At 38.3% G+C, this 18880-nt stretch overlaps 1 protein-coding gene across 5 annotated transcripts in view; it reads right to left on the bottom strand.

Annotated features, from left to right (window-relative positions):
* Positions 1 to 18880, bottom strand: part of ZNF521 (zinc finger protein 521) — a 288309-nt gene that overhangs the window by 162177 nt on the left and 107252 nt on the right. For all 5 annotated transcript variants that reach the window (XM_019487326.2, XM_019487307.2, XM_059724158.1 and 2 more), the window contains one exon: positions 1 to 3353. In XM_019487326.2, the coding sequence (XP_019342871.1) occupies positions 1 to 2913 (2913 nt within the window). In that variant the 5' untranslated portion in view covers positions 2914 to 3353. The remainder of the gene's footprint in view (positions 3354 to 18880) is intronic.

Below are 18880 nucleotides of genomic sequence, written 5' to 3'. Positions count from 1 at the left end.
CTCTTCAGATTGGGAGGGGCTGATTCTGGGCATTGGAGATACTTGTGGTGTTTTCAGCTGTGTACTGTTGCTGTCAGGAACAAGTTCTCTGTGGATTGACTGGATATGATTCTGGAGTTCACTTTCTGATTCAAATTTAACATTGCAACTAGAACAACGTGTCTTCAGTCCCCCTGCCTTGCTTTTGTTCTCAATGGAACTCAAGTTCTCATTCTGGCCCAGGCCTTGTCTGTTACTGCTTGAAGGGATGTTGACACTTGGACTACCACTTTTACTGAGATTAACACAGCTAGCACACAGACCATATGGCAGACCGTTGATGTCAAGTTTCACTAAATCCTGTTTTGAACGGAATTCCTTCAGGCAAGAAGCACATTTGTACAGTTTCTGAAGATGCTGTGCTCGCCCCGTAGTCTGCACTGCAGAACCATTTCCTGTTTTTTGCATGTGGAATGTCCCATGGATTTTCAGCTCCAAGGTAGAGGTCACTGTTTGCATGCATACCACGCAGCGGAATCCTGTTAAGGAATTTCTCAAATCAGGGTGCATTTGGCAATGCTCCAAAAACTCCTCCTCGCTTTGGAGAGGCATTTTGCAAATTCTGCAGTTTCCAGTATCCAGGCTCTTACTATGAGTGACTTTATGTTCAGTAAGAGTCAGAAGAGACGGAAACCGCTCACCACATATCGGGCACATATAGTGTTTCACTGGTCCCAAGTGCGTCTGCATGTGCTCACGGAGCCCGTTTTCAGAGAAGAAGGTTCTAGAACACACGTTACACTTGTAATTCCCTTTAATGAGTTCGGCCTTTTTCTTAACTATGGCACTTTCTCCAGGTCGGATATTGTGATCTCGAAGCTGGTGATTTTGCAGGAGAGTTTCCATTGTGTAAGCTGCTCCACAAATGTCACATCCATACATGGGCTCAGATGTATCAACATCTTCTTCACTGCCATCATGGCTGTTATGGGACTCCTGACTATTTGTCAGCAAGGTTTGGAGTTCCACTTCCTCTTTCTGAACTTGCTCCGATGCTCCATTGGTTCCACAGTTTGGTGTTTTAGTTTCAAAAACACAATGCTTTTCCCTCAGGTGTTTCTCCAGCAAGATAATAGCATGGAAAGCTTTACTGCAGAACTTGCAGTTGTACTTCTTGCTGTGTGTAGTAATGTGGCACTGAAGCTCCACCTCTGTTCCAAACGACTCACCACAGAAAATGCACTTGTGCACTTTCCCTTGGTTCTCCAGGTGGTTATGTTTAACATGCAGCTGCAGGTCAGTTTCATTGCGGAAGTCCCAGTTACAAGACGTGCATCTATATACCTTCTTTTCATTGCTGTGCTTCACAGCAAGGTGTAGCTGAATGGAGACTTTGGAGTCAAAAACCTCTTGACACAGGGTGCAGCGAAAGAATACAAACGTATGCATGTCAAGCAAGTGTTTCTGCAAGTCATCCACCGAAGTGAATTGCTTGTCACAACTTTCACAGATATAGTAGGTAGAGGTTATCATGAAATGAATTGTTACGTGCTTCAGCAGAGACTCTTGATTTGGGAACTCCTTGTTGCACTGTGGGCACGTCAGTTTTGGCAGGACAGTGTCAAGGTGTGTTTTTAAATGAGTTTGAAAACCATCCAGGGAAGTATACTTAGCACCACATTGATTACAAATATATTCACCTGCAGGACGTGGAGGAGCACCACCTACAGCCTGCATCATCTTTAAAGAGGTCTGCTCTATAGTTACTGGAGATAAGGGGCTCATGGCTCTGGATTTTTTTCCATTGTGGATGTAATTCAGTGCCAAGGGAATGTTCTTATGGTTCTCCTTGATATGCTTGTTCAATTTAAGAACACTATTGAATATTGGAGAATTTGTGCAGTAGGAACAAGAATATACCTCTACTACTGGATCTTTTGGGGTTCCGAGTACAGGGGAACCAAAACGGGAACTGCTAAGATCACAATGAACTTGTCTAATATGCTCTTCCAGAGAAGAATCAGTAAGAAATCCCATGTAGCAATGGGGACAAAAAAATGCATTACTGTCCTTAGCAGCAGGGTTTGCAAAACCATGAGAACAACGGATATGTTCCTGAAGAGTGTTGAGGTCATTGAATACTTCAGAGCAGAAGTTACACTGGTAGACCATGGCAGGCATGGTAGAAACAATCAATGCTGGGTCGGGGGCTTCATGGACTTGCTTAAGATGTTCATTCAGATTGTACAATGAGGGTAATACCTCCAAGCAATACTGACAAATATGGGCTTGTTCAGGCTTATCTAAATGCATAGTTTTCAGATGTATCTGCAGAACTGCGAGGCTTGAAAACAACTGTTTGTTGCAATAAATGCAGCTATAGGTAATCTTTGCTTGTTTACTTGAAGGACCAGTAATGTCTGGTACTTGTTGGGCTGCCCTTTTTCTTCCACGACCCTTTGTAATTGGGGGAGCAGCTTCTACCATCGTTGAACTGTCCACTGAAAGATTTGAATCTGGAGTGGTACTAGATACTGAGGTGTAACCAACAGTTACCAAAGAAGGGCTGTTGCTATGATTGCATGATTCTGGTTGCTGGTGACTATCCATGTGGCTGTACAGTTCTTCAACAGTATGGAAGTTCTCTGAGCAAATGCTGCATGAGTTCTTCTTTTCACCATTATGAGCCTGCTCCATGTGATTTACAAGAGACGTTTCCTCTACAAAGAGTTCATGACAGTAAACACACTGAAGAGCAGACCTGTCCTCATTTGGAGAGCACTCAGGGTGACATTCTGCTATGTGTTTCTGAAGATCTTCAGGAAAATCAAAGCCTTCCTCACACTGACTGCATTTCTGAGTGTCTTTCATCTTCCAGTCCTCCATCCTGGAAGCAGACTGAGAACCATCTTTGTTCCTCTCATGAACCTGCATGTGACCATGCAGAGAACTTGACGAAAGGAATCCACGTCTACAAATGGCACATTTATATGGCTTGTTGGACGTATGAGTCTTTAAGTGAATTTTAAGATGATCGCTTCTTGAAAAGGCTGCGTCACACTCACTGCAGTGATACTTCTTGTCTCCTGTGTGAAGTTTTATATGGCGGTCTCGGCTCCGCTTGTGTTTAAAGAGGCGACTGCAATACGTGCATTTGAAAGGGAGTTTGTCACTATGACTTTGCTCATGATGCTTTAAGTAGCTGAGGCGGCTGAATGACTTGTCACAAAACTGGCATGGATAGGGCAATCCGGGGCCACCTTCTTCTTCACCAAAATCACAACCTTCTCCATGGCTGGGTGAAGTCTGGTCTTTGCTGGAGGGGGATGAAGCTGGCCATGAGCAGGTAGGGTCATCCTCAACATCCACTCCATCTGAAATAAGACAAAGGGTGTCCAAAAACTTAAATCAACTCCAACTCAAAAGATACACTAAACGCTATATAAGCATACACACAGACCTAACATTGCAAAAAAAGCTGAAACAAACGTGCAACGTTTCAACTTGGAACATGATATTTTTCAAACCCAGATCCAATAGCTTTTATCCTACATATATTTTTACCACACTGTAAAATATGAAAAGTTATTAAATAGTTCTATACTTATATTACCCTTTTATTGCTTTTTATAATTTTTTTTAGTTACAGGATATGCATTATACATTGACAACTTTATTAAAATGCAGATTTTAATATATTTAATGTTTCTTTGTATCCATTGTAAAATGATTTGCATATTATGTGAGCACCTGAACAGTCAAATGAAAGGAGGAAATATTACTAGAATGATTTAAAATTAATGCAGTCAACCCACATGACTAATACTTAATAAAAAAAATTCCATCTGCTTTTCCCTCATTTTTCCCCTCCAAGATGGTTCTGAAAATGGAAATCTTTTAAGGGGTTATTATTGATATAGACCTTTGTGTTTTCAACAAAATAATATTAAAAAATTACAGGGGAGGAAAAGGACAAAAACATAATAAAAGTGATGTCTTCTGCAATAAAATACAACCAGGATTTCTTCAATAACTATACAATTCAGTAAGCAAGAGCCAGCAAATAGATTATAAAATGTTCAAAACACACAAACAAATATTATACTAAGTCAGCTAGGATCAAGGAAAATGAAAAAGATTCACAAAAGCAAGATCTTAACAGTATTTTTATATATTTATTTATTTTTCGAGTTCAAGAGGTTGCCCACCACTTCTTCCTTTTTGCAAAAGCCTCAGCCGACTGAACTTCCTTAGTTAAACAGAACCTGTACATTTAGGTGATCACAGACAAAGCTACTTGTGAAAAACTGGAAACAGGAAAAATGATTAATGATAATGGTAAAAGCTGAAAGATTTATGAGTAACAAAGAAAAGGCAAACAGGAATGCAAGCCAGATAGTAAACGAAACTAATTTTCCAATTAAATTATTACTTCACCTCTGCACTGGGCCAATTTTAATGACGTGCTTAACAGGTGCTGTCTGGGATTTTTGCAGCCCCCCTCCTTTTATTTATTTATTTTTTTAACAGAGAAGGATATGCTTTAGCAAACATATTTGTCTTAGCACAAAACTTTTTTTTGTAAAAAAAGAGAATGCTTAACAGTCCCATCTGAAACAAATCTTTATTCCCCACCACGAGTAATGTCATCTTGTTTCCTTTAAAAAATAAAGTTGATTAAGATAACAGCATAGAAAAAGTGTGAGTAAACCTTCGAGGAAAAATTTTTGTAAGGTATTTTTCAACAAAGGTTAGGTTTTCTAACTTCTCCAGCCTCCTAACAAGAAACTTATCATATTAACATGAAAGTTAGAGCTGACTTGTATTATGTAAACAAATTCCAAGCCTGCTTTCTTTAAGGTAACAAGATTTTACTAGATTATCAACCTCTTGCTTATCCACAGGAAACAGATGAGGATTCATTTCTTTCCTGCATCTAGAAACTGATGACAACACCATCTCACTATCTATGCCAGATGGCAACCATCTAACTCTGAGAAAACAACCAAACACCATTCCTGGATTTCTGCCCATTGCAACAATGCTTTTCAATATAAATTGAACACTGCATGATTTTGTATCCTCTTGTTTATTCCTCTGAAAGACAGGATTTCACAAATGACATAGACATTACACACGTTTACACACAGTGTATACATATATATAGAAGGCTGGCCTGCAACAAAGACATTTATTAAGAAAAATCAAATTACCACCTCTTTCAAGTGTAAACAACGGTACTCATTTGATATCTATCTATATATAGATATAGATAGATATATATCTGTGTGTGTGTGTGTGTGTGTGTGTGTGTGTGTGTGTGTGTGTGTGTGTAAAAAAAAAGCTTCCAGTTGCTCACATACTATCGTCTGCTAAAATGCTTACTGAAGTATTGTAAGCAAAGTCTCTCACCGTTCGGGATAATATTAAGACTGTTGGATTTTTAAAATTGTGACATTAAATGGCTGCTTGATTCTCATGAGGCTTTCGATATAAATCTACAAAAATCTACTGCCCTTTCAAAATGCTAGATTTGACTTAATAAACTAGAGCTGGTCATTAAAAACAAACAACTCAGAATTTTTCTTAATTCATGCCCCATTTTCTGAAATTTTATTTTGACTGGGATTTTCCTGGGAGCATTATTAAAGACCCCTCCCCCGCATTCTGTCATTTAAAAATCAAATACATTTCTGACATATGAACTATTTACACTTCTGGCAGATAAAAAGGGATTTATGTCATTCAGCTGAGCAAAGAAAAATAGTTTGCAACTGCCTAGGCTACATATTTTGTAACCAAATTTGGCATTAAATTGTGTAACCTATGCAGACATGATACATTATTGTATAAATGTCTGGAGGAATATATAGGAAGCGTTATAAATAGGCTACTATCACTGACACTGTAGTAAATCACTTTCTTTTTGTGGCCACTGTCTGCCTGTTTTTACCTATTATATAACTATTCTCTCTCTGGGTTGTAAATCTCAGTAGGATGTCAAGCAGGCTGTAGGTTCAAGTTCAAGTTCTGAATGTGACCGTGCTACAGTATAAGCAAATGATAGTTCCTCTCCCACCTTTCAATTCCCCTTGCTTGCTTATGATATGTTCCTTTAAGCATGTGTACAAGGTAAAAAAAAATCAGACAGGGAATTGGGTTAATAAAGTACAAAAGTGGTTCTTATTGTCCAACTAACCTGCATAACATTTCTATTCAGCTTTTTTCCTTTTTTTTTTTCCAAATGAAGCCCAAAATGAATCAGTGTAATAATCCTCAGAATAAAAAAAGAACAAAAACCTCATTTAAAACAAAATTAATACTTACAAAGCTTTATTTTTATAATTATATTTTAAAATTGAAAATCTACCTCTTCAGCACAATATAACTATCTATTCTCCTAGCAATGCATGGGGAATTTCCTTCATAACAGTGCAAGGAGATTCAGTACAGGCTCTTAATAGGCCACCACACTTGATGAGGCTGGCTCGGAAAGAGTCCCGTAATTTATATATATGTGGATCTTGTGGCCATCCCAGACATTAGAGGGCAGTGGGACCTACTACTTTAGCTTATTAACTGGGAAAGCATCATGAGAAAAGCTACACTCAATTCCACTCCCAATGTCCATGCAGTTCCATATAGAAGTCTGGTGATGTGTTGAGAGAATACATTTTACCCACTGATAGGGGAACAGACCCAAAATCCCTTTTAGCCAGTTTCCCTAATAGAAAATACAAGTAGTTCATTGCTACTCCGCATATATCCATGTGTATACATTTTATAGACACCTACACACTGACCTATGCCAACATTATTAATACTAATTTAAATGTTATGACAAACTCTTGTAAAATACTCTGGACAAAATTCAGATGCACACCTACAGCTCCACCAAGGTCAATGGGAGTCATACACATCTAGCTGAGAGAAGAATAAAGCTCCGCATATTCTATGGAGTACTTATGGGGTTTTAAAAATATATTTTCTGTATCGAGTTATATTTTTTTCTTTCTACACTCACTAAGTGCTACTTACCGTAAATGGTTTTTTTGTGTTATGGCAAGTATTCTGCGTTTTGATGTGATGCACTTAACATGTCAGTGTAAATTTTTAATTTTTGGAACCAGTCACTTCACACTAGCTGCCTCTAAGAGGGCTCCAGTGCTCACAACCAAAAAACTTTGTTGGAAATCAGCCACGAGGCCTAAAAGTCTATTTAAAGATGCAAATGTGAGTGAATAGTTAGTGCAGATGTTTTTCTACAGGAACTGTACTTGCTGAGTTTCACCATTTCCATAAAGCACATTAAAACAAGTGTGTGAACACTCCGAGATGAAAGTACCAAACACTCCTGAGAATTCCAGTGGAAAGTAGAGCTGCCTGACTTTTCTCCAAGCAGACAGGAATGCCCATGATTCAGCAGCCTGAGTAAATAAAAGAGGTCCTTATTTCCTAATTTTGCTGGCTGGCCACACTGCAGCAGTCTCTGTGCTGCTGCCAAAGGGGATGCAAAACTGGAACTACACCCAGCAGCTGAAGGACTGTCTTTGTTAGCCAGCCAGGCCTTCCTGACCATCTTCTGGCAACAAGACTGCCATATCCTGCAAGGAAGACCTCCATCTCAGGCTGGATAGTTCTGTAGTCTGCCTAATACAACTAAACAACAGATTTTGCCTGGTCTGTGTTGGAGGAGGACAGCTGGAAACTCAGTTAGTAGCGGAGTAACACCTGTTCAGTCATATTTATGGGGGAAAGTGCTCACTAACAGAAAAGTGAAGTAATTCCAGGAGTTATTCCATGGAGGGGGGGAGGTGCGCATGAGAGCACAAAGCACCTCTGTGGTGCTAGCAGCCAGGCAGTCATGTGCCAACCTCAGTAGTTGCAAAGTCTTGAAAGTGATTGTATCCCGAATGCTGCCGACTGAATTAACAGTGCTGCTTCAGAAAGGGGCATTTAGTCACTAGGAAGGTGTATGACATATGCACATTTTGACTGAAATATGCTGCAGGGCAGGAGTTGCTGGCATGCATTATTTTTCTATGTGATTTAAACAGCACATGTTTTGCTGCTCTGTTCCTAAAAAAAAAATTGCAGTGAACCTTTAAATAACAGAATAAATGACATTTTTGCTGTGCCTCTGGTCCAAAAAAAAATAATCACAAAGCATTTTTAAAGAGTAATGTATTGAGCTTCCAAGTATCCTGACATAATGTTAGTATATTCTTGCCATTTTACTGATGCGGTAAACTGAGGCACGGAAACAGAGTATGATTTGCTTCTAGTCACAAACATCCTAATCTGCCTAGGCTAGAATAGAATCTAGGTCACCAATATTGTGTCCTTCCCAGAAAAAAAACAAAAAACAAAAACACCTCTCTTGTCTGAAGCAAGGAGTCACCAGAAAGCTTAATTGCTACAAAATTACCACAGAACCCAAATGAAATGATAGTACTTCACATGCCCAGACAAGGACCTCCCAAGTGCTAGTTCTGCTGATATATTTTTGTTACCTGGGCTAGTTAGCTGCAACGGCAGACTGGTCACATAACTGGCCTTATGGGACTAGATGTGATGTATGTGCAAGCACTACATAGCAAGGTCTCCTTAACAGGGACAGGATTTATAACAATGGTTACGTTTGAAGGGAATATACAAGAATCTGGCAAATCAGGTAAACCTAGCACCATAGCATATATGCACGTTATAATATATGCATTCATGTGTACATATAAATATATGTATACACACTACATATATGCATGTGTATGCCTATATATGCACGTGTATACAATTTATTGTTTGTAGTTCTACAGCCCATAGGAGCCCTAGTCATAAACCAGGACCGCATTTTGTTAGACAAATGCATACAGTGTATACATATGAACATTCGTGTGTATGCACATGCAGATACAAACAGAAATACAGGCCAATGTGTGGTATAATGTTGCATGCGAAGTAAAAGTCAAGTTAAAAAGGGAAAGAATAAATGTCAGCCTGGTCAGTTACCTGGGCAGATAATAAACTTCTCCAGTCTTAAATCTTTGCATTTTTGTGTAACTGAGAGGAATGGGTATTATATATCACATAGTTTACTTGTAATATCCGTTTCATGCTTTAGTGCCGGATAGATTTTATATTATTACCACTGCTAACTGTCTACCAGACTACCTTGAAAATGAGATAAGGAATCCTATGGGAATATGCAGGTGTGAACAAATGGTAAATGAAGTGGTTAGACATTACTGAAATCAAACAATATTGTGCAATGTATGTTAAGTGTATATAAATAAATGGAAGATCTAAGTATAATACATAAATACCAATATGATCTGAATGGTATCATGGTGTCATCTAACCAAACAATTGTTTTTTGTTATTTTTTTTCACAGGTTCATTGGAAAATGTTCAAGTTTAAAGTCACTTTAAATAAAATATGCATTATTACACAGTTTCCTCCATTTATTCTCAATAGAAATATAAACAGTTTTGGAAAAGCTGCAACTTTAATACCATCACATTTTTTTTCACATCAATGGCCTCACATTAAACTCACTCATTTGCCTCATAACTTATTTAACTGGTTGAAAACTAATACTCTGTAATGGGCATTCAAAAGAGAAATGTGAACTTTAAAAATTATTTATAATTTACAGATGTTTTTAAAATCTATCAATTTTTCAAAACCACTCTGGGAGGACCAATTAAATGCATTAACAGTTGGATTACTGGGGGAGAAACTTAAAGGGGTTCTATCCACTAGCAGCCACAGCTGGTGGAATTAAGGGGTTCTATTTTAAATACTTTGACAAGGAAAAAAACGCATCTTAGAAACAAGTTAAGGCCTTTTAATACCTTTGCAGAAAAAAAACACAACTTTTTTATAAAGTGCTTTTATAATGCCCTCAGCAAACCCCTCCCTCCCTCTATTTATCTCTGAAAAACAACTTTCCAGATTTACAAAGCCTTCTTCACAAAATACATTACATTTACAGGACACAGAAAACAACATAAATGTTTTTTCTTGTTGTTTAAAGTTCATTTGAACAGACGGAACTCAATGAAAGAACAGTGCATTCTTAAATAGTTCATTCAGCTCCATCTTTCCAATTAAAATCTAAATACTGAGCTGGAGCCAATAGTCAACATGCAGTTCATTCAAGGAAAGCAAGACTTTGTCTTTTTTCAAGACAAGGAAAAATAAAAAAGTAGTTTTCAATTGTTTGGGGGCAGAATTAATTTTCCACATTCCCCAGCATATAAATAATGACAGGCACCATCCTCAAAGCTTATTATATACTTTCTGTAACTGAGAATCATATTACAAAATTAATTTACAGGGCTTCTTTATTTCTGACTACAAGAGTACTAGCTCACCTGCCTAAAGAGTAAACCTGACAAAGATGCTTAAACAGTATTTTGTCCACTCTAGCTTGCTATTTCTTGTTCACCTTTGTTTTGTTTGTCTGTATGAGTCACAGACAACCAGCACTGTTTCATCTGAAGCAAAGGTCAGAAAAAGCCACCCTCCTAACGATTACTTTAAGAACCAAGCTATTGGGAAGTAGAGGCATAAAACACACAGACATTCTCCACAAAGCTTCTGAGTATTAATTTTTGCCTAGAAATCTTTTTCTCTACAAAAACAACACCAACTGTTAAAACAAGTGATTAATATCTTCCATGCAGAATTTCAGTTTCTCTCTTGCTAGAAGATAATATGTAAAGTTTGTTACTCGTAGCACTGTTAATACTGTTTATTAAGGACAACTACAGATGACTCGGAGATAATGGGTCAGGTATTGCATGGAACTCCAGTGATTTCATTTGCTTTCAGGCCTCAATATCTCTAGCCAACACTATGATGAGATGAAAAATTGTGTAAACCCAATTTTCCTTTGCAACGTGGCCTTTTTCCAGGGGTAGAGAAGACCTTAAAAGGTGTCAAAACTAACCCAAATAAAATATCTCTGTCATAAACATAACTACAACCTACACCTCTGTCATAAAGGGAATTATCCAATGTAGTATAACCAGTGGAACAGACCTACTATGCCCCCTTTTACAGCTGACAACACCAAAGCATGTCTGGGACTACAGGAGGTGTTGGTCTTTTTCTCCCCTTCATAACCCAGAAGGCCAAGGGCTCAGACCCTGAAACCTGAAGAACTCAGTGTTGCCAACTCTCATGAGTTTTGGCAATATTCTTAAAGTCTACGCTTCAGGAATGTGAAAAACTTAGCTCTTTCTCACACACACACACCCACACCTACACACACACGCGCGCGCGCGCAAACACCTCATGAGAGTTGGCAATATTGAGAACTTCTACTGAAGGCCAGACTTGCTCTGCCTTGCATTTGCTCTGCACGCATTTCTGGCCACAAAACTCATTCTTCCTATGGCTAGGGAGGACATATTACTGCCCTGGAGCTGACACAAAAGATACAACCCTGAGGTTTCCAGGGCAAGGTGTTGGGAGATTCCCAAGCACGGTGTTGGCTTCCTATATGGCTCGTGTCTTTTTTTTAAATTTAATCCTATGTTTTAATCCTCAAAGTATTAGAGGAGCAGAGAAGTGGGTACTGTTGGAGCACCAGTAAAAGAAAAAGAGAAGGGAACTCAGAGGGAGATGTATCTGGATTGAAAGAAAATGGGTTACAAAAATATATGGGAGAAGATAAAGAAAGTAACAGAGAAAAGAAAGAGAAAGGAGTAATAAAGGAAGAGGAAAAAGAACAGAAGATTTTGAAAGCAAAAGCAGAAAAAAGCAAAATGTGAGCTAATTTAGAAACAGGAAAAAATAGGAGTGAATATTATGCAAAACTGTGCAGTTATTTACAGCTTTTAAAAGCATACTTAATAGAATGTTATTTGACAATGATTTTCCAGGTACACTTTTGAACTGTTCCAGGCAGCTTACAACTAGCTTAACAGGCTTGTATGTTTGTCCACATCAAGTATAAAGCACATTTAAACCATTATGTGTGTCCTAAGTGTGGCAAATGCAAGCATAAGAACACACATAGGGTGGGCTAATGAGTGACTTCAAGTTGAAGTGAGACCAAGAGTGAGTACTGGGTCTTCAATTTGCTCAAAGGGACAGATTTAACCCGGGAGAGATCTAGCTGTGGTCAATGAAATCTGCTCGGCTCTGTATTCCAAAGTAGGTGGAGGACCAAAAACTTAATAACAAGTCTTGTATAAATACAAGAAAACTGTATTAACTATGGTCATATCTAGAGGCGGTGTCAGAGGTAAGGGATGCTATGCAGAGTGTATCTTTTACCTCTTAACATTTTATTTATATTTTTAATGTGATTTCTATTCAAGTTTACTTGGATAGTTTAATTTAAGCATAAATAAAGAAGGGAAGACTTTCATTAAAAGGCAGCATTTTTCTTCTCTTGCATATAATTTCCACTGACTGCTGAAATTGAAATAGAGGCCTCTCAAGAAATTTAGATACCTATGCTTTGTTAAGGCCTGTATCTAACACAAGTCTTTGTAGCTTCCGTACTTCAGAATGGAAGCACGGTGTGAAATACAGTAAATTAAGCCTTCTGCTGTCAGGGTTGGAAATAAGAGTAGAGCAGAGTAGCTGCTGGATTTGAAATGATTTTTTTTTTTTTTATTGGCTTCATTTACATCCTGTCTAAGGTCTTCTGAGCAGCTCAAGGTGTCTTATCTCTGGCTACCAGGGGGTATTTTGCAGTCAAAGCAGTTAACATACTTTCTCTCTCTCTCTCTTTTTTAAGGCCATCTTATCTTATCAGACAGATCTCTTCAGGCTGAGGAGAACCCATACTTATCAGAAGCTGTACACTATATTGACAGCTCAGAGCTGCTAGAGACAAATGAAAGCTTAAGGAAGAGAAAGATCAGTTAACCTGTTCCATTCTCAGTTTAGAGTAATCTTTGGTTTGTCTAACTTCAGGAAATGTTGTATGTCCTTTCTGTTTGCTTGAACACAGAGACACATGATCACATCATCAGTCATTAAATCTACTGCAGTGGAACTACACACGGGTAGACAGTGTAATAATCCCTAAGGTAGTTTGCTGTTGAATCCTTAGGGTAAGCAATGTGTAGCTGGCATCAATGACTTCTCCCCTTTTGTGATCCTAGGTGTGGAGATTAGCAGAGCAAGGACTGCACAGCAAGACAGAGAAGCATGCAGTGCTTTTGTGGGATGCTAACAGTCACTCAGGGCTAGCAACCTGGCTTACCGAGGCATTATAAAGCAAAACACACAAGACTAGCTGGACAACTGATTTATGTGAATTATGTAAACCAAAACAGTAAAGCAGCTTCCCCTTAAGGTTCCCCAGAAGGCTGTCCAACAAGTCTATACTGGGACTAGAAAGCTTAGTAAAGGGACAGTTAATTTAGGTTTGTCCTCCACAATTGGTGAACCCAGCAACAGGGCACGATCAGATGACTAAGGGCATGTCTACACGTCACCGTGCTTTAGTACTTCCTTTCAGAAGTACTAAAGCACAGCACAGTACGGGTGGGTAATGCACCATACCGGCAGCTCACACTTCGATTTTCCTGCTACATTGCTGTAGTGGTGCACTATAAGCAGAGTGTGTGCCACTACGGGGATGTAGCAGGCGATCACATGTAGACCCACGTGATCGCTATGTCACTGTAGCATGCCATACGGCGATGCGTAGACGTGCCCTAACTGTAACTTGACCAGGTAACTAGTATCAAGGAAAAATACGAAGCTTAGCATTCTTGCTTACCACTGAAATGGCAGCCATAGCTATAAAAGTGGTGAGATTTCTGTAGCCCTTGATGTCAAATGCAGTGAACTAGATCTAAAAAGAAGTTACAGCTGCTGATACTTACAGTACAGATCATTCACCAAAATGTCATGGTAAAAAAACAAACAAACAATCACTGAATGTTTTATTTGTGCATTTTATACTTTTTATTTTTATTTTTCCCCTTCCCCTTTATATTCCAGCACCCCATGGGCACTTTTATAGTAGTGATAACCCTAGACTTTCCCTGCAGAGAAGGTTCTCTATTAATTGTCCATTATCTCGGTGTGTCAGCACAAAAGAGAAAGGAAGGAATCCTCTTCCAACTGGTTTCACCTCCCTCTCCTGAGAGTGATGCCCTTGTCAGGGCATTAAAGACATGAAAACCTGCCACTTATCAGAATTGTATTTAAATCGAACTACTGTCCTTGAAAACAGTAGACACCAGATACTATCAAAATAAGCCACACTGTCAGATCCAGTTCCACTGTGACTTAGACAATCTTTTAAAAAAAAGATTATTACATACATTGGTGATTACTTATGATTAGTAGTAATATGTTTATAGCTGTAGCTCAAGAATAGTGAAAACTTGTTCCCTTTTATTATAAAAAAATTAATTGGAAAAACAAAGGGAAAAGATTATCAGGCAGACAACTGGCTGAGTGGTAAACTGAAAACGTTTCTACATATTATACTAAACTTCATTACAGTGGTATGTACAGTTTTGAACATATTGAGGAAAAAAGAGGCAGCAGTAGAAAGAGAGAGAGACAGATATAATATTTTTAAGAAGCAGTTTGGAAGATTTCAGTAGTTTAAATAAGCCTTAGGACACATTCAAACATAAGCTCATTGCTGAACCAAATTGTAAAACTTTTTAATTACTTCACACCACCAATACTTAACAAAACATAATTCAGGCCTATTAAAATGCCACATTTGCCTTGCTAGAATGAAACAGTATTTCAAAGAGATCTTTAGTAATTCTATTAACCTGTTCGAAACAACCATAACCTAAGTTATGCTTTTAACAGCTAAAAAATAGAACCTGTTCACTCTGAACTATCTGTACGATTGTCCTGACTTTTCATAATATGAAGTCACAATGAGGGAAAAAAATAAAAGAAGTTACGCTGTGCTTTTAACAAGTAAACAAGTGTACAAATTAATTCAGAGAGCTGTAATTTTGAAAATTTTCTATGTTTAATGTGCACTGCAGTTAAACTACTTTTTCTGTACAAATTAATTTACTGCATCAGTGATCGATGTTTATGTTTAGGCAATTTTATTTCTCAGTATGGTAAAATTAGACCTAATAGTTGCAACCTGTTATGTCCAATCTGTCACTGAAATTCAAATTGCCTTTTTCCTATTATTCAAGGAGCAATTTGGAGGAATTAAAGCCATCTAAAACCAGAAGACAAACAATTCTCTGTAAGGATTCAATAGCCTGTGTCATCAACCTGTTCAACAAACTAGGGATCTTTTCTAATCAGAACCACTGCCATCTTTTTCTTAAGTTCTGAAAGGTTCAATTTTGGAATACCTGGGGGAATGTGGGGTGGGTTGGGGAGGAAGAATGGGGATAGCAAAGGAATTCACTTTTCCAAGTGTATGAAAAATTAGTGCACATTTTAAATAAACAGAAATAGTACTAATTAACCCCCCTTTATATATTCCCTACTTTTTATAAGTTTTCAATTAACCATCTGCAGATCTGCAAAAATTGTTTTTACTCTTCACCTGGGGCAAATTAGTGTCATCTTTCTCTTGTCATTGCACTGAACTGTCACACTCATTTATTATTTATCACTTCCACTATTTAACATACATTGGTCCAGTGTCTAAACTTTGTTTATTACTCTGCACAATATTTTCTTTGCTTCAGTGACATAACTGTGCAGTACATCCCAGATTATTCATTTTATTCAGCTGGCACAAGATGGCTTCTGGCACTGCCCTGAAGTTGCTGTATGGGTCTTTTGAATAGCCTATTATTTTCCCCCTCTCCCAGCTCACTTTACTGTTTTGGTTGGTTTAACATTTTTCAAGCAAGTCTTTCTTTTTTCTTTTTTATTTCCACCCTCACCAAAATTTCTCCAATGCTGATCATACCCTTGAGTTTGAAAAGATCACCTTTTCCTCCCCTTTCCCGCCCCCCGCTCCCTTTGCATCACTGGCTGCTTTTTTTTTCTTTCTTTTTTTCCATCTTAATTTTATTTTTGGACAGACTCTTTCCCCACACCCCCTCAGGAATAGAAGAAGAAAGGAATGCTTTAATTTTAGATCTAGAGATCCAAGTACAAGCTGGGCGTGTCTACACATTCATTAATGCACAGTGGTTACTACACATTTATTTAGTACTTGTATAATCAAGTACTAAATAAATGCACAGTAACCAGAGTTACTGCACAGTAGCGCCAGCAAATACCTTTTTAGTGATGCTACTGCACAGTAGCCTAATACTGCACAGTATCGTATGAGCACTGTCCATGCTGTGACGCACTACTGAGCAGTATTATTAGGCTACTGTGTAGTTAGTGTCTCATGTAGACACGCCTGTTCTTGATCCCAATGGATGTGGGTGAGATGGAGACAAAGAAACAGACTTACAGCTAGTTCTGAGGAGATTCTGCTGCCTTCCTTGGGTTTTTTTCTTCATTCATTGTTATCATTTTTTTTTCCCCATTGCAAGATTGTTTGGACCTTCAAGTTGATTATTACTTTTGCTATTAGACAGTCCTGATTAATGTGAATTATTCAAGTGATTACCAATTTTACTGTTTTGCAGGACTAAGATGCCCTAAATATCCTCTTTTAAAATACTTTTAGCACTGGAATTTACTTAGATTGATGTTCTGTAACTTCCAGAATTCCCCATGCCCAGAAAAGCAACGTTATATTCAGGTGCATTCTTCAGCAGTTATGCCCCGATGCATTTTCAGATGACATATGTTTAAGAGGTTGATAAGCTTTTTGTATTTCATCCTCCTCTTCCTATCACATACTTTTGTCTCAACCACCCATTCAGTCTTATCAAACTGATCTTAACCTGACACAGACTGTATAGAGTCTAGAATGGAGACCTTGATTGGTTCCTCTAGGTGCTAACATAATAAAAATGATAAAGCAATACATTCCACACTTACTGATTTCTCCATGTGATGGGCCCGGGAAGGCATAAATAAAAAGAATCCTATGAGGAAATGGGAAGGGTTAATGTGTTTGGTATGAAATGCACCAAACACATGGTTGTTACTTCTAGCATTTGGTGGTAGAAGCACAGTCCATTATACTCCTGGATTACATTTACAGACTTGCCCCAGAATCATTAAAAATGGCTAATGAACCAAATCACAATTTATCTACTATTGTACCAAGATTTCCTGATCACGTTCATGTTTTAACTTCTCTTTTGCAGATACTAGACTTCAAAGAAGCATATGCAGGAATGATCTATTTCTAAAAGGGAACAACAGTTGGCCTATCGGGCAAAGCAATGCAGCTTGGGCTCCATTCACTTATTCACCGCAGTGGAATTTTCTTGTAAAGAAAAAGTGGAATAGCAAAATGCATGTGGCTATGTACTGGATCAGTTTCAGGCTTTCTTCCTACTTCACTTGAAGCTTATTTCACCATAAACAGATTTGTCTCTATGTGGATACTGGACTTAATTTTTTGAACTAAAACTCAGGATAACTATATATATTCATTTGATCATTTTTAGGGCACCAATTGCAAGCAGTCTGAGTAATAAAATACAAAGAACCAAATGCAAAACAGCATAAATGCAAAGGAAAATCTAAGAGCAAGTTACACCGCTCTCTACGTGCAGATTTAGCGAGACGCATTACAGCCCCCTGAAGATTCAACACCTAACCAGTTAGAGAAAAGGGAAAAACAAAAGGGTAGCAGATGCAAAAAACAAAAGATAGGGAGCCCATAAAACAGTCAAGAATAGGCCAACTGAAATAAACAGGGCTTGCAGCACACCTTAAAGGCAGACGGCAAGGGGCTCTGGCTCAGAATTCCACGACCGAGGACAAGAAACACTTGCCCTGGCCTGCTCCTGCTTGAACCTAGAGGGGAAAAGCAAGTCAGATCAAATTGGCAGTAACTGCCAAAAAGGGATATTGAGTGCAAGGCTACTACTCAAGAACTTATGGGCTAGAACTTGAAAGGGTTTATATGCAGAGGTTGTGGGCTAAATTTTCTAGCATATCAGCTTCCAGACATCCTATCTGCTTCTATCCCAAACTGCCTTCAATTCCATTTCATGGAAAGCACAGTTAGAGCCACATTATAGTAGACTCTCCTACATGTAACAAAGACCCACTGATGTTTATCAGGAGGTCCATATCCAAGAAAAATGGAGAAACTATTCAAATAAGCTGGATAACTATTGCCAGTGACATGGCACCATGTCCCTCCTTCCTGGTGAGAACTCTAGCTCCTATATCATAACAGGTAAGAACAGCCCACTAACAAGCTTCTTAAAATTAATTCCTCCATTTTCTCAGCCATACATTGGTTGTGTTAGAATCACTTTTCCATCCAAAATATTATCTCTGCTGGATAATCCAACAGCCAAGAAGAGTTCAGACCAGATCAACAGGGAAGGGGAAAAAAAGAGCTACATGGTTGTAATATCAACACCCTATTGATGAAACCACAGCATATATCAGCACTAATCTCTCTCTCAGCTGCTTTGCATAAATATACAGAAGAAAAACAGATTTAGTGGAGCTCTCTGCCACCTTACTACATGCTGACCCCAAGTACAGAAAAGCTATCTAATTTTGGAATGAGGCATTAAATAGTTCACCCGCCTCTTGCCCTCAGTGCTGAAAAAGGGCACAGTTTTACCCCAATCATAATAGTTACACATCCAATCAAAACAATTTAAACCTAAATCAAGACAAGCTCCTTGTTTATTCCATCCTACTCTAACAGGGTTACAAAGGAAGTTAACAACCTTCTGATCTTGATCTTCTTGGCAAAGAAATATAAAAACTGTCACAGCAAACAATTACTGACTGTATCAATCTGCAAACAATCCATATTAACCAGGCGGCACGTAACAGGAAACATTTCCATGCACTTTGCATGCATTTTTATTACAACGA

This window comes from Alligator mississippiensis, chromosome 3 (assembly GCF_030867095.1).
Source record: "Alligator mississippiensis isolate rAllMis1 chromosome 3, rAllMis1, whole genome shotgun sequence".
NCBI classification, from domain to species: domain Eukaryota; kingdom Metazoa; phylum Chordata; order Crocodylia; family Alligatoridae; genus Alligator; species Alligator mississippiensis.
Note: the sequence above shows the minus strand (reverse complement) of the source record. Positions and strands in the feature narration are given on the sequence as shown.